The 16,939-nt window shown below is 36.4% G+C and overlaps 1 protein-coding gene across 4 annotated transcripts in view; it reads left to right on the top strand.

The window, feature by feature from the left end:
• Positions 1-16,570, top strand: part of LOC124622291 (branched-chain-amino-acid aminotransferase, cytosolic) — a 113,888-nt gene extending 97,318 nt beyond the window's left edge. For all 4 annotated transcript variants that reach the window (XM_047147962.1, XM_047147963.1, XM_047147961.1 and 1 more), the window contains 5 exons: positions 1,022-1,252; positions 4,100-4,288; positions 6,859-6,973; positions 12,101-12,255; positions 13,581-16,570. In XM_047147962.1, the coding sequence (XP_047003918.1) occupies positions 1,022-1,252; positions 4,100-4,288; positions 6,859-6,973; positions 12,101-12,255; positions 13,581-13,778 (888 nt within the window). In that variant the 3' untranslated portion in view covers positions 13,779-16,570. The remainder of the gene's footprint in view (positions 1-1,021; positions 1,253-4,099; positions 4,289-6,858; positions 6,974-12,100; positions 12,256-13,580) is intronic.
• The last annotated feature ends 369 nt before the right edge of the window (positions 16,571-16,939 follow it).

Genomic DNA, 16,939 nt, shown 5'->3' with positions numbered 1-16,939 from the left:
AACAGGAGCGCGAATTATAGGACTGATCTTTTTCAATACTACTTCCATTTACAATTTCTGTTGTTCCCAGATAATTTATCCATTTAGTGCCCTGATGACTGAAAATCAGATCAATCGTTCATTTTTCCATTGAGACAATGCTGCTGCCAGTTGCTACAGCTTTTAGATGAAATCTATGGAGATGGAAAGGTCTCTGGCCCCCATGCTCACCAGATCTGCCTCTGTTCAGCTATTTCCTTTGGGGTGCGGCTAAAACATTTGTGTATCAAAATAACCCAAAGACAACAGATGAACTAAAGACAGCGATAATTGATTACCTACATTCAATTACATATGAAACATTAGTAAAGGTGTTCTCAAGTAAATGTAAACATGTTGAACTGTGCCTTCAAGAAAGAGGAGTTGGTGAGGACAGTGTATTTAATTGTAATTAATGTAAGTAATTAACTTCTTGTTTTAATAGTAGTAATGTTGAATCCCATCTCCCAACATAACTGCAGCCACTGTCAGTGAATCCCAGCCCCTAGGTTACAAAGTGACGTGAATGTGCTGCTCATCTCACTTGCCCTGCAAGGTGAGACACATGGAGCTCACCACTGCAGAAAGAATTTGCGAATCCACTGTAGTAATTTTAGATGATTATATAAAAGGGCAGGTGGGATGCAAAGCCTCCAAAACAGGCAATTTCAGCTAACATGCTCAACCACAAGAAGATGTGGGCAAACTTTGACTCACAGGCAATCAGGGATATGCACCATAGCTGATACAACTGTTCTGTACTTTCTATCTTTCTTGTATTCCTGCCTTTTGTCTTTTCCTTTCTTGTTGGCTATCAGAGGAAGCTACAATTTACTCCTCCCCTCAATAAGATTTGGTAGAATTGTCTAGATCTAGAAATCTAAGTCTTCTGCATTAAGGAAATGTGCATGTGAAAGTAGTTTGAGTCATTCAGTTTTAAATTAATTAATATCCTTAATGTAACACCACAGTTCTTACAACTTGAAAGCACTCTTTCTTCCAGGTCTTTGAAGGTATGAAGGCATATCGTGGAGTTGATGATAAAATTAGATTATTTAGACCAGATCTCAATATGCGTCGTATGAATGGTTCAGCAGCTCGTACAAGTTTACCAACATTTGATGGTGATGAATTGATCAGATGTTTGTGTCGTCTGATTCTTATAGACCAGGAGTGGGTTCCACACTCTGAGGCATCAAGTTTATACATCCGTCCAACAATTATAGGCATTGATGTAAGTAGCTATTCGTACTTAAATAAAATATAAAATCTTTTGCCATCTTAATTGTTATGCCTTTGCTTATTTTTCTTTGTGTTTAGTGCAATAATAGGTTGAGTTGTTATGGCCTTCTGTCCAAAAACTGGTTTGCTGCAGCTCTCCATGGTAGTCTAACCTATATAAGTCTCTTCATCTGTGCATAATAACTGCAACCTATGTTCATTTTAACGTACTTGATGTATTCATGTGTAGGTCCTCCTCCACAATTTGTACTCCCCCTCCCCACCTCCCTCCCCCACCCCCTCATTCTGCGATTGCCAAATTAACTAATCTTTGGTGCTTTAGGATGTGTCCTATTAGCTGATCGTTTCTTTTAGTCAAGTTGTGCTGTAAATATCTTTTTTCCCCAACTTTGATTTGGTACCTTTGTTCTAGTTGTTTGAGCTACCCATCTAATCTTGTGTTCTTCCATAGCACCACACTTTGAAAGCTTCTATTCTGTTCTTGTCTGAACTGCGTATTGTGTACGTTTCACTTCCATGCAATACTGACAAATACCCTCAGAAAACCTTCCTAACACTTAAATTTATATTAGATGTTAACAACTTCCTCTTTTTGTGAATGCTTTTCTTGCTATTGCTAGTCTGCATTTTATATTCTTTCTACTTCCTGCACCATTATTTATTTTTGTGACCAAATAGTAAAACTCGTGTGCTACTCATAATTTAATTCTTACAACCTTGTTTCATTTAACTCGTCTACACTCCATTACCTTTATTGTACTTTAATTGCTGTTCATTTTATAACATCTTTCCGTCACCATCCATTCCATTCAACTGCTCTTTCTAGTCCTTCGTCATCTCTGATGTCATCAGCAAATGTTGCAGTTTTTATTTCTTATCATGGAACTTTAATTCCATTTTTAAATTTTTGCTTCATATCCCTCACAGTTTGCTCAGTGTGCAAATTGCATAATTTAGGGATAGGCTACACCCCTGTGTCATTCATTTCTCAGCCACTGTTGTCCCTCTATATCCTCTGGCTCTTATAACTGCAATCAGGTTTCTGTGAAAATTCTGGGTAAGCTTTTGCTCCTTGTATTTTGTCTCTGCTGCCTTCAGAATTTCAAAAAGTGCATCCATGTAAACCTTTCCAAATGCTATAAATGTAGTCTATCTTCTAAGATAAGTTTTAGGGGTCGGTATCATCTTGCGTGGTCTTAAATTTCACTGGAATCCTAACTGATGTTCCCTGAGGTTAGTTTCTACCAGTATTTTCAATTCTCCATTAATAATTTGTCAGTATTTTGCGATAGTGACTTATTGAACTCGTTCACTAATATTCACTACTGTCACCACTTGATTTCTTTGTAAATGGAGTTGTTACAGTCTCTTTGAAGTGAAGTGAAGCAACTGTGAGTAAGAGCACATTGTGAATCCACTCTTCTCCAACTGTTGTCTGAGGGCTGACGTTAAGAATATTGGATGGACTGCTTTGGAGAATGTCACTGGCCTATCTTCATGGTGTAAATACGAAGTTCACATCTCAGGATTGTGACCATAAATCAGTCTGACCTTACTTATTTGTCAGATTTTCCTTGTCCGAGAAGCAAAACATGATGGCGCTCATTTTAAATGTATCAGTCTTGTAGGCTATATTTTCACATTTCACGCTTTTATTCTTCAGTGCTTTTAGTATCCTAAAACCAATTACATGAATCAGTTAGGTATCTCCATTGTTACTGAGAACTTTACATTAGTGCAGACTTCATTAATCATGCAGCCTAGCTATGCTTGTGTCCTCAGCCGGCTAACTTTTTCCACTGATGACTTTGAAGGTTTTTTGCCCGCTAACAGTTCTTACAGATGTCTAGCTTTTGTCTTTACTGCCTCACACTCTCAACTGATTAGAATCTGAAACTGCCAAATCTGAGTGCACTCTTCAAATTGACATCCGAAACTGCCCACTGAAAGCTTTTCCCGAACCCTGTATGTGATTGCTAGACATCAGTGCGTGTGTACATTGAAATTTTTGTTGAGTTTATGCAGCATAGTAACCCCTCTCTTTGTCAAAGCTCTGCTAAACAGAAACCTCAAGTACGCACTTGATACTTCAGGTGCTATGTTCCGTATGGTAACAATCCATTTTTACAACATGTAAAACCTGCCCATTACCCATGAATGCCACATTCAGAACATTATCAAAATAATAGATCACTTTAATTTTTGAATATGTGGTGCTAGCCAGTCCATCCTTTTTGTTTACAAGTAAACTTCATTTGTTTCGTTTGTAAAATATGAACGATACGTAACTCGGGAGGGGGGGGGGGGGGACCAGTCGAATCATTTTGTAAACACCTCCACGATTATGATGATGAAACTTTCAGCTAGTCATCACATATTTTATAAACAAACAATTACTATGTGTGCTTTTTGCTATTATTTCTCTCTTTGGTCGCTGCGCCTCTGCTCAATGTACCAGAAAAGTAATGCTAGTCAAGTATCGAGTCAGGGCATGGAAATCAATAGTAATCTTTTTTACTTTCACAATATTACATTTATCAATGAAACAATTAATACGAGAGAATGTTGTAAAAATAACAGTGTAAGAAAAATAATATCAGGTGTAGACTAGTTTTGACAAAAAATGTTATATGATTGATAGAAGACTGTTGTATTGTGCCAACTCTTCTGCCCTGCTTCGAAAAGCCAACAGAATTTTTTGTATTACAATGCTTCATTGTAATACTTATTTTCTGTATATTGCCAAATAAGTAACCTCTTGCAGCAAGACACACTACTCATATGTCTATAATGTTTGTAATAAAAATTCTAATTCCATTTTGTAATTTTTTGATGATAGCCTACACTGGGAGTTGCCACTTCAACATCTGCACTTTTATATGCCATCATGTGCCCAGTGGGTAGCTATTTCGGTCCTGACAGTAAAGCAGTTTCGTTACTGGCTGACCCTAAATACACTCGTGCTTGGCCAGGTGGTGTTGGTGATAAGAAAGTAGGCTCCAATTATGGTCCCACGCTGCAAGTTCAGGTTAGTTTCTTTACTGACATGAAATGATCAGAATTAATATTGTATTTTGTTTAAGTGTTTGACTGTCTTTCCTAATTTAAAGGCTAGTTATAATTAAACTTTTACAACTTGAGTCAGTGTAGACAGAAAACTAATTACTGTATGAGTACCCAATTTTGTAGGAATGATGATCAGTCTGTGCACTGCAGGATTTGCATTGTTAGTAGTGTTAGTGTCATGATTTGCCATTAAGCGCCAGTAATGGTACAGCGACTTAAGGTTGAAACTCAAGCATCAGTGTGCATTACAGTTGCAGAAGTCAACATGCATCTGGACAAGATGAGCAGGGCTTTACTCATAAAGTTGTTTTATCAAAACAACAGCAATAATGCTGTTGCTCTTCAGAAGTGTTGATGCATTAAAGAAATATGAAGGAGTCCTCTTTTCCACACTGAGGTTGAAGAACATGATTTGGAAGTTCGAACTAATTGGCAGTTTGGGAATTGCTCCTGGGGGGGGGGGGGGGGGGGGGGGGGGGGACTGATAGCAAATTGTGCCATAAATTATTGAAAAAGTTACTATTGCCACGGCTGAGAATGCTGGATGCAATTTGCAATCTTCAAGCAGTGCACGAGCTGAGTCTTGATAGCTGAAAGCTCCATAGTCCACTGTCCAAAACGTGCTGTGAACAGTTGTGAAATGGTATCTCTAGTGCTATTCCAGGCTGTCGTGGATGCAGATGGTCGTCACATTGTGCAGTGTGTGTAACTTGAAAGGTAAACATGTTACGCAACTAGAAACTGTTACCATCTCTCGTGGAAAATAAATGTGTTTCTTTCAATGATTTATTTTTCATGGGAGGTCCCTCTCGAGTAGTGAAATTTTAATTATAACAACCCTGTACATAAATCAATACACACAAGCTAAACTTTTTAAAAATTTTTCCTTCTGTTCTGCTACTCGGCAAGTGTGAGGATTTAACGTAGTCTAAAGCATTTGCCTAACACACTTATCTCACCACATAAGATGCAGATAGTTCATGCTATAGTTAATTTGTTTTGTGCTTGTAAATGTTTAAATGTTCCTGATCACATGCAAAGACTACATCTTTTCTTCCATTAATTAACATTTTTGTTATTGTTGTTCGTGTAATAATGGCAGGCTACCTTTTGTGAGTCAGTTAAAAGCTATATATCTGCTTGTTAGTCTAGTACAGTAAAACGTACCATTTGCAAGTGTGAATGAGAATGCAAAAGAAAGTTGTGGTGTCACCGCCAGACACCACACTTGCTGGGTGGTAGCCTTTAAATCGGCCGCGGTCCGTTAGTATACGTTGGACCCGCGTGTCGCCACTGTCAGTGATTGCAGACCGAGTGCCACCACACGGCAGGTCTAGAGAGACATCCTGGCACTCGCCCAGTTGTACAGCCGACTTTGCTAGGAAAGGTTCACTGACAAATACGCTCTCATTTGCCGAGACGATAGTCAGCATAGCCTTCAGCTACGTCATTTGCTACGACCTAGCAAGGCGCCATTACCAGTTAATATTGAAATTATAAAACATGTACCGTCAAGAGCGATGTTCTCCAATTATGGATTAAAGTTAAGTATTACATAAACTACGTACTTTATTTGCTACTATTAATTCCCTTAACTGCTCCAGGCCTCGCGCCAGCCTGCGTGAGCTTAAGCGCGTGCCTTTCGGCTTCCTCTCATAGTGACTTGGCTGTCTTGCCAAGTCACAACAAAAGTAAAATTAAAAATTTACAAAATTTACTTACAGAATTTAAAGTAAAGTGTGTCCATGCTGTTCTCTTTAATTTTGATCATAACAAAAGAATTACTGGAACTACATAAGACATGCACTTACATAAGTAGCCACTTGACTGTGTAATTTTTAGTAACAGTCAGTTCCCTGAGATACTTCAGCAAATAAGCTGCCATTTTTTTTATACATGGACCACCACCACCAAATGCAAGACATAGAACATTTGGAGTTGATAATTATTTCACAAAGAAGTAGCATGTAATAAGAATGGAACTAAGTGATTTATATGCACCTGCTTAATTGTGGCTCACATGTTGGTCAAAAACACTGCCATTAGATACATGTGTGTAACTCCTACATAACTTTGTGTGTGTGTGTGTGTGTGTGTGTGTGTGTGTGTGTGTGTGTGTGGGCGTGGTCTGCTTTCTCTTGCAAGGGAAGTGTATTTTATATATTGTTGTATGTGGGTTACATAAAGTTTTATGAAGTGCAGCTAGATGGTTTTTATAATTTGGAATGCTATTTGTGCTCTAGGTGATGTAGTTTGTATAAAATACATAAACAGGCTGATATGGGCTGTCTCATCTCTAACAAAACTCTTTTTGGTATTCTTTAGTGGCAGAACTTACAAATGTACTAAAAAAGATATTTCAGTATTTTCAGTAACTACAAAGTTAATTTTCACGCATAAGCTGTAGATCCTGTAGTGTTAACTCCCAACTACCATTTATTGAAACCATCTTGTTGGTTTATTGAATTTCTGATTTCATCTTTTTTATGCTGTTAGTTTAACTTTTCTGTTAAAGTGTTGTTACATTTCCAGGCAGAGGCAGCATCTCGTGGTATGCAGCAGGTTCTATGGTTGTATGGGGAAGAAGATTATGTAACAGAAGTAGGAACTATGAATGTGTTTATACTTCGCTTGAATGAAAATGGAGGTAATTAATTTTTTTTTTTTTTTTTTTAAAAATATTATTGGAAATTTATGTCCAAGTAGTGATTGCGCTGCATTATCACCCATGCAGCAGATTCCAGTAATCAGGATAAAGATACAGTGAGCTGTGGTGTTAGCAAACAGAAAATAAATAAAGGGAGTAATAAAATTGAAAATTGTTACCTGGCTGATGAAAATAAATTTAAATCCCTGGACACCATATTCAAATCAGTTTTCTTGAAAAATAGAGAGTAAAAAGCAGCAGGTACTAGGATAGAGAACCATTCTCAGACTATACTTCTTGATCTTCATGGATTTTTTAAAAAAAGGAAAATTACCCTATTGAGATTCACTGTTACAATGGCAAGAATTTTGAGAATATTGCAATGTTTTTGACCGGACGATAATGCAAAACACTTCAGTTTATGAGAATAGTACCTTGTTACATTCGAAGAAAATGTGTGAGGAATATACTTGTACTCCTCAGTTATGGAACAAGTTAAAAGTCCTTGAGTGTAATTATTTCTAAAATGAGAAAATTGGCCTAGTTGGGGGATGTTAAACGTAGTTTAATTTCGTTACATAAAAAATTCTGTAAGCTGATAACAGGTATTATTTAAAACAGTATGGGTGCTAGCCAATTTCTTAAGCGGAATACAATTGGGAACAGGGACGTTCAGTTTTTAAACATGATTTCAGGAAGGGAGAACAGTCTGTTTTGCTCAGCTGAACCTGTGATTGGTAAGTGGGTATTTTAGAAGTATTGAAAGTGTTAGGAATTGACCTGTTTCATTTATTCAGTTTTAGTTTCTCCATAAAAAAAGAATGAACTTGATGTGCAGGATATATGCAGGATATATGCAGGATTTTATAAGATTCCAGGGCTTGACAAATCATTGGTGGAATTAACTGATCAGTCAGATATTGACACAGACTATGTTGTTGTAGTGTACAGAACAGTAATTTTGCAACTGTGAACCAACTTTCAAACAACAATAGATGCCAAGACAAGATTGTCTATGAGCAGCTGTGGCAAGGAACAATCCATACTTCTTGTTTGTTGCACATCAGAATGTGCGACAGAGTGCAGCTGTACTGAAATGAGCCTTGCAGAGAGCAAGAAGAAGAAGGTGGTGGTGGTGGTGGTGGTGGTGGTGGTGGTGGTGGTGGTGATAATGTGAGACAACAAAGCAAATACATTATGAGAAAAACATAGTCACTTTAGACTACAAAATCAGGGCAATATGGGATACAGTGAAAGAGTAGATTAGTAGAACCAGACATGAAGAGGAGCATATAGCATTAAGAATAAATGATTAATTGGTAACAGATGTGTTCAGAGTTGCAAAACTTGTTAACAAGTGTGTCATAACTGTTACTGAAAGAATGAAGTTGTTAGGTCTGGTAGATGCTGCCATGGAATATATCAGGCCAGATATTACAAATAACTCCAGTAATATGAATATAACCCTGACTATACAACAGAAATAATGTCCAACATAAAATATTTAAAAATCTAAAAATTCTAGTGATTATCATAAAATATCAATAAAATTGATTAAAGAGTGTTCTTTTTAGTTTAGCAGAGTGTTAAGTTATTTGTGTAACCAGTCATTTATCGCTGGGGCGTTTTCTGACTGGATGAAATATGCTGTTATCAGGCATCTGTATAAGAAAGGAGATGTAGAAATACTGTCGAACTTCTGTCCAATTTCACTTTTGCCTGCAGTCTCAAATTTAAAAAAGATAATATACAAACAGTTGCTTAACTGTCTAACATCAAATAATAGATTGTCATAGACACTGTTTGGCTTTTAAAGGATTCCACTATTGAGAAGGGTATTTACACATAAAAGGAGAACATACTCAATTCATTAGACAATAAATTACAAGCTAGCACAAGGAGTATAGGTTGTGGTGCAGGTATGATGACATATGGAAGTTTGGGTGTGGCCATGAGTCGTGCAAGGATAACCAAAGCGGTTAAAGAGATTGCTGGTGTAAAGTGGGACATCCAGGTTTGAGTCCCAGTCCGGCACAAATTTTCGTTGTAATCATTCTCTTAAGCAGTCGATTGTTGTTCGTATTTGCAACTGTGAATGTATTTCATGTATTTGATCTAAAATGTTATGTTTTGGCAGAAAACCGTTTTCAAGTAAGATAAGGACTTCATTAATAATGTTGTATTTTTCATTCAGGCAGTTCTTATTGAATACACCACTCCATTTCATGTCTTTGATAAGTTTCCTAAAATAATCAACTTTTGGCTTACTGACTATTCTCTTGAAGTCAGATTTTGTGTCTGGCTCAGAATTAACATTTAGCAAAAGGAACTGCATGTCAGCTTGAAAGGTCATTGACTACTGATTTTGTAAGACAATTTTGTTCATTAATCCTTTCTATAAAGATATTATCAGTGGCTTTTTTTGAACAATTAGCTACCCTAGTTGAGAAATTTACTGTAGGAATTAAGTTGAATGATAATATTACTGACTTATTGAAAGAATTGTTAAGAAAAATCTACATTAACATTTCCAGCAAGCACTGTTTCCTTGTTCTCTACTTTTAAAAAACGAGTAGAGCTTCAAGGTGGTTTATTACCAGATTGAAATTACCTGCAGGTGCACAGTATACACCCACTGTTATAAACAATTGATTATGAAATTCTGCTTCCATTGCACATGCTTCCACATGCTGTTATAAGCAAAATTTATGAATGTCTAAGTTCTTAAATTTGTGACAATCCCTGATGAAAGTGGCAGCTTTTCCTTCCTCCATTTCTGCTCAGCAGAACTGTAACACTTAACACATCTGTACCAGTGGTCATATGGTGTTTAAAGGACAGATTGTGTCAACTGGGTTTGATGACTCTAATTAATCAATACAGATATCCCATTCATTAATTTTACTTGTCTTTGAATATGTTGATGCAATAAAGACAGTTGGTGTTTCTCACTGACTAGAGTGCAGTTAGGTAGGAAGGTATAACTGGGAAACAATTGCTTGTTTTAGTGAAAGATATTTATAGGATGTGGCAATCCATATAAATTGAAGCAAACATCCAAAATTTTAGCATACAGCAGAACTGCTGAAATCTGTCTTGAGGATAAAATTACATGTAAGTATTAAAGCAAAGTGCTACAAATAGGCGTAGGCAGTTACAGAAAACTCTGAACAAGAAAAGATATTATATTGGGAATGGTTACTGCCAAAAAGTTTCAGTCTGCATTTGTGATTGTTAAAATGTTTCCTCTTCCTCTTGCTCTATTTAAGAATGGAAGAGGAAAAGCATCATTTAGTTGGTAATAGCTAACTTCTGCCTTTCTGTGATTAGCTTGTAGAAGGTAAGGAACAAATAAGGATTTTGTATGTTAGGATTAGTTCTAATCAGTAGCATGAAATAGGAATAATTTCACTGTAGTCAGATTGTAGATGTACACCAGAATCATTAATGGAAAAAAAAGAGTTTGTCGTTTAATACACAGCGTTTTGGAAAACTGTTTATTTCAGTTTGCTGGGATAAGAGGAGGGACTGTTAATGTAAGAAGAGTGCCATCCAAAAAGTAAGGAACATGCACATACAGTCTGGACACTTGGGATATGTCAGCCACTTATTGGTTTCTAGTATTCAGTGGACAGTTGCTGTTATGTACATGAATTGTATTCCCCAAACTTCCATATGTTGTCATTCCATTATACAGCTGATGGTTGTCCATATTCGCAACTGTGAATACATTTCATGTATTTCATAATGGCTGTAGTCACTGCAGTGCCTTTTCCTTCGGACATTCATGCGTGTCCAAAGGAACATTGCATCATAATTCAGAATGACACAGGCACTGCAATATCATTGCTGCATGTGGTTGTAAGCCGAACATAGTCATGTGGTAAGTGCATAGATACTTATGACCATAGCCGTGCTGATTACGAATCCTGTCGAGTGAGAAGTGTTGAGTTGTTGTTTGTTTTGCACAGACAAAAAATGTTAGACCCTGTAACATTCACTGCAGACTTGTTACCATATATGGCAAAGGTGTAACGACTGGAGGTAGTGTCAAAAACTGGTGCAGGATGTTTAAGAATGGGAGAACTGATGTTCATTATGAAGAGAGATCAGGCCGACCCTCCGTCATCACAGATTTGGTGGGACAGAAGGTGTATCACATCATTAGAGAGAATCAATGATTCACAATTAGCAACATGCATAAACAGTGTCAGGAAGTGCCTCACTCAATTTTATATGAAATTGTCACTTAGAACTTAGGGTGCCACAAAATCTGTGCCCACTGGTTGCCACACATGCTCACAGATGATTAGAAAGCTGCGAGAATGGGTGCTGCATTAGCATTCTTGGAGAATTACAAAAGGGATGGCAGTACAATGATTGGCGAAATTGTTACAGGAGGTGAAACTTGGGTTTCTCATAACACCCCCACAATGAAGCAACAGTCTGTGGAGTGGCACCATCTTCAGTCACCACTGAAGTCACTAAGTTCGAAGAAACTGCATCAACTCAAAAACTGATGGCTTTTGTATTCTAGGAGAGTGAAGAGGTCCTACTCATTGATATCATGCCCCACAACACATCGATCGATAGTTGTGCATACTGTGCTATCCTTGAGCATCTTCATCAGAGTACTCAGAACTGCTGAAGAGACAAGCTCTCACCTGAAACTGTTCTGTTGCATGTGTGCATTGGTGCAAGAGGAATTCCAGTGGGACACCACTGAGCATCCTCCCTACATCTGGACTTTGTACCATCAGGCTTTTTCCTGTTCCTGTTAAGGAGCACCTTGCTGATAAACACTTAGCAAATGATGCTGTTATGACCTAGTATGACATAGTATGATGTTGATCTACGCAAGCTGCTACCAAAGTAGGACAAGTTCCTCAATGTCCAAGGCAGCTATGTTGAAAATAGACTAAATATGTGCCAAAACATATTTCTGTGTTATTATTATGGAATATCTTGGTATGGCAGAATGTTCTTTACTTTCTGGATGGCCCTTGTATATACTGCACTCCATGTTAAAAATATGTGGTAAATTATAGTAGTGTAAAATGCACAAGATGCAAAAAATGTAACTTTAACAGTATTTGATTTTAATGCACTTATTTGATTTCCATACAGAAAAGGAACTTGTAACTCCACCACTAGATGGTCTTATACTGCCCGGTGTCACACGGTACTCCATTATAGACTTGTGTAACCAGTGGCCGGAGTTTAAAGTACTTGAGGAAAGATTCACTATGGGTGACCTCATTAAGCTTCTCAGTGAAAACAGAGTAAGTACTTTTCTATTTATTTTCCTTGTAATTATCTATGGTCCAAAATATTGGAACACATGAGGCAATACTGACCCTACGACTTATCTTAGAAGATAGATTAAGGAAAGCTAAACCTACATTTCTAGCATTTGTAGACTTAGAAAGCTTTTGACAATGTTAAGTGGAATACTCTCTTTCAAGTTCTGAAGATGGCAGGGGTAAAATACAGGGAGCAGAAGGCTATTTAAAATTTGTACAGAAACCAGAAGGCAGTTATAAGGGTCGAGGGACATGAAAGGGAAGCGGTGGTTGAGAAGGGAGTGGGTCATGAAAGGGAAGCAGTGGTTGAGAAGGGAGTGGGAAAGGGTTGTAGCCTGACCCCGATGTTATTCAATGTGTATATTGAGCAAGCAATAAAGCAAACAAAAGAAAAATTTGGAGTAGGTATTAAAATACATGGAGAAGAAATAAAAATTTTGAGGTTCGCCGATGACATTGTGATTCTGTCAGAGACATCAAAGGCCCTGGAAGAGCAGTTGAACGGAATGGACAGTGTCTCGAAAGGAGGGTATAAGATGAACATCAACAAAAGGAAAACAAGGATGAGGGAATGTGGTCACTTTAAGTCAGGCGATGCTGATGCAATTAGATTAGGAAATGAGACACGTAAAGTAGTAAAGAAGTTTTGCTATTTGGTGAGCAAAATAACTGATGATGGTCAAGTAGAGAGGATATAAAATGTAGACTGGCAATGGCAAGGAAAGAGTCTCTGAAAAAGAGAAATTTGTTAACATAGAGTGTAGATTTAAGTGTCAGGAAGTCGTTTCTGAAAGTATTTGTATGGAGTGTAGCCATGTATGGAAGTGAAACATGGACAATAAATAGTTTGGAACAAGTTGTGCCACAAATTTCTCTTCTCCCCAATTCTAACCAATACCTCCTCATTAGTTATGTGATCTACCCACCTAATCTTATCTTTTTGACATATTTTACTACACGATAACTGGAGTAAAAATATGTCTGCAGTGTCCATTCAGTTTACTGTCTTGTTTTATACTGTTTTTTTGTTTAACGGACATGCTACATGGAAGTGAAGTCTGTTTAGATATTAAATTGCTACATCTGTAAGAAAATTCTAAACATGTTAGACTAATGGAAGAGGAATGTCTAACCTTACAGTTTTTTCTGTTATTCAGTTATTAAATACACCTGATGTAGTAGCTTTCTCTTAATGCATGCTGTTGCAACAGATACTAAACACAGATTGTTGCAAAAGAATTCATATAATTCGTATTATTAATACACCTTTTTTCTAATTTTGTATCTGTATTCAACTGTTGCAGTTGTTGGAAATGTTCGGTGCCGGAACTGCATGTGTCGTTAGTCCGATAGGCTCAATCCTGTACAAAGATGTGTTGCACAAAATTCCAACTGTTGAATGGGAAGACCCTCTGTATGCTCGTTTACTTAAAACTCTACTGGACATTCAGTATGGAAGAGTAGACCATCCTTGGGGTGTTTGTATTGATCAGTACTGCTGATAGTGGTCATTGCCAGGATGTTTTACTGGTGTGTTTGTTTTCTAAAGACTTACAAAGTAACTTATAAAAATCACTGTACAAATTTCTAATGATGTGTGCAGCTTTTGCAGTGTGAAAAGACTGACTGTGTTTTGTAAGAAAGTGTTGTAAGTTGTGTGTTGAACTCTATCTCAGTGCTTATATTTTCAGTTTAATGGTAATCACGTGAGAAAGTGTGGCTGAATGTAGATAGTTTTCTAGGGCTTATTTTTGTATTGTGTGAGAAATACCTCCTGTTGTGTTTAACAACAAACTATTGTATCTTGGACTGTAAATTTGGTGAGAGACTTGGGTGTTTCCTAAGTAATGAAAGAATGTCTGTTGTGGCAGGGAGTTTTTAAGAGTCTATGTTGTATTTTTTATTTTTGTGTCATTGCTTTGTATGTTCAGATGATCATGTTATTTATTTATTTTGAACACATTTTAATGTTACTGCTGTGAAAACAATGTAGATGTAAAGTTTTACTACCTTGAATATCACATAGTGATTGCATGTTTTGAATAAGACATTGCTATAGATGCATGTAGCATACTTAAAGTAAGAAAAGAAAATGTGGTGTATGTATTGTGATGCTGTTATTTTGGCCTCTTATGAAGCGTGTGTAGTAGAATACGACTGAATGAAGGTATGTGAATTACTACGAAGCCCTTTGAGGCATATTGCAGTGCATCCAATTAATATGTCTTAATTGCACCAAATGGAAAGGAAAAAGGAAGGGAGAAAAAAATTCTTTCATCCTTTGACATAATCATAATATTCATATTGTTCAGGTTAATATCAGTTTCCTTATGTTTTCATAAGAAGATGTAATGATTGTTCCATTTTCTTGTTTTATTTTAATGAGAGCTTATACAAGCTAATTTTGTCCATTGAACAGAGTGGAAACCATGTGACATTTATTTATTTTATCATAAAATTTAAAAATGTTCACCCTGAGTACAACTTGATCGAATCTATAGAGACTGAACAACTGCTTCAAAAAATTGCTTATCTTCTGCCCAAACTAGTTGCTTGGGATATGAATTATTTTCATTTATATCTGTATGCCAGATGACAAGAAAATGATTTTGAATTACTCCATTCGCGGTACAAAATGTATCTCAGTGATTTTTACTGTGTGCTATGATTTGAAGGCACATGATAAAGTTCTAGTTTAATGTGTTGTGCTAATGCATAGAATGCAGGGTATATTATATGTACAGTATTTTGTGTATATTAGGGTACTTAAAATTAGATACATCCAGACATTTATTAATTTTCCTTGAAACAAAGCCTCACAGTGTACGATTTTTTCAGCAGATTTGCATTAGAGAATGCAGTCATTTGTCATTAGGAAAGTACAGTAATCCTGCAAATATAGTTCAGTAACAAATTTTTGGTAGTGTGCGGTTTTGCAGTTTCTTCTCTCATAAGAAACCCAGTTTGTTCCTATGTGCGATCTAAAGAGAGGAAAGAGGACTTTTTTTATAAATTTACACAATGAGTGCTTTTAACTCAACATGTGGGCTCAGAATAGATAATTTTAAATTTAGTTACCTATGTACCAGTGCAATCAATAATTTCTCACATGTAAAACTTAAAAGCAACTGTACTCTTGCAAGAAATTCTGTTTTTAGTTTATAAAATGCAAGTAGTTTATTTTAGCCAATGTCCAACTGAACAATTATACTATAACAGTACTGCAAGAAGGTATTTATGTTGAAATTAGTTTTGCTGTTATTACTTTCCATATCATACAAATTCAGGAATTAAAGGGGTACAGAATAGTTGTGTGTGTTTTAACATTCACCATTTATAAAATGGATTGATAAGGATGTGCCATTTTAGATAGCGTATTTTATTTTCGTATTATGTCGTTTCTTCCTGAATTTCCCACCTGATTTGTAGAACATGTGCAGATGCTCAGAAGCAGGTATAAAATAAAATATGGTGCATTAATGTTTTTCATGGTGGCTGTAGGTGTATTTTGTTAAAAACCAAACTCGTGCTCATAATGCTATCAGTGCTGTGTCATACATGTGGTTTTTACGAAGCATGTAAGCAATCTAATCTCTCACTCTGTGTGTGTGTGTGTGTGTGTGTGTGTGTGTGTGTGTGTGTGTGTGTTTTCAGGTAAAAACATGTGCTTGGTACATAAAACACTAAAACTGTAATCATTGGCATTCTCTATAATGCAAGAAAATGAGATGGTTAGTTGCTCACTTCAGTCTTTTTTTGTGTTTCTTTATTCCCCCTGTTTTCATAAATGCTAGAGTATTTAAGAAAATTCATTTGTGCTGTTCTGTTACACTGTTAAAATAGATTTACTATTTTCCAAAGTGTATTAAACTACCCTCACGTACGTTAGCAGTACGTAAACTTGTTATTATAATAAAAACATTAGAAATGAATGCCAACAAAATTAAATGATTCCTCAAAAGAAGAGACTGTTTAGTTAAAGCAAATTTATTCTGCTGTGTTGTCAGAAAAACTGTGTTCTCAGGGACTGTCGACAATATAACTGTGATACCTTCCTGCTGACATATTTAATCACTATCATGTCAGCTTCCATTATTTTGAGAAGATATTTATTTTTTGTAATATGCATTCAGAGAGTTGCTGAATTTCTCTCTTTTTATCATGAGAACCATGACTGTAGAGTAAAACAGTTTCAGTACATGAAGAATGACTAAATTATACTACTTATATTTTTGTAATAGTATTGTTATACATTTTTGATTCCACTACTGTTGATAAAATATGCTCAACTGTTCACATTTGTTTTTATCTCTAATACTCATTTCTGCTGTCCTTTCCTTTATTTTCACATTACTATAAAATTCTGGAAATAGTGCACAGTGACTTATGTTATACTTCAGCCCGCTAATTGTTAAAAGGCATTATGGTATTTGTGAAATAATGTGTCAGCAGCAGAATAATTGTAACTCCGCAGAGTTCCAACTCTTTCAGTTGTATATTGTAATTGAAGGTATTGTTTGACAATGATAGGGATGTATGAATTTGGGAGAGAGAAGTTTTAGGCTGTTTTAGAGTAGTCAGACTTGTAGTATGGGAGATAGTTACCACACTGCACAGAAGGGAAATTGTGAGTGACTGACACACACACACACACACACACACA

The sequence above is a fragment of the Schistocerca americana genome, chromosome 7, assembly GCF_021461395.2.
Source record: "Schistocerca americana isolate TAMUIC-IGC-003095 chromosome 7, iqSchAmer2.1, whole genome shotgun sequence".
Lineage (NCBI taxonomy): Eukaryota > Metazoa > Arthropoda > Insecta > Orthoptera > Acrididae > Schistocerca > Schistocerca americana.
The sequence above is the reverse complement of the archived record's forward strand: the minus strand, read 5'-3'. Positions and strand labels throughout refer to the sequence as shown.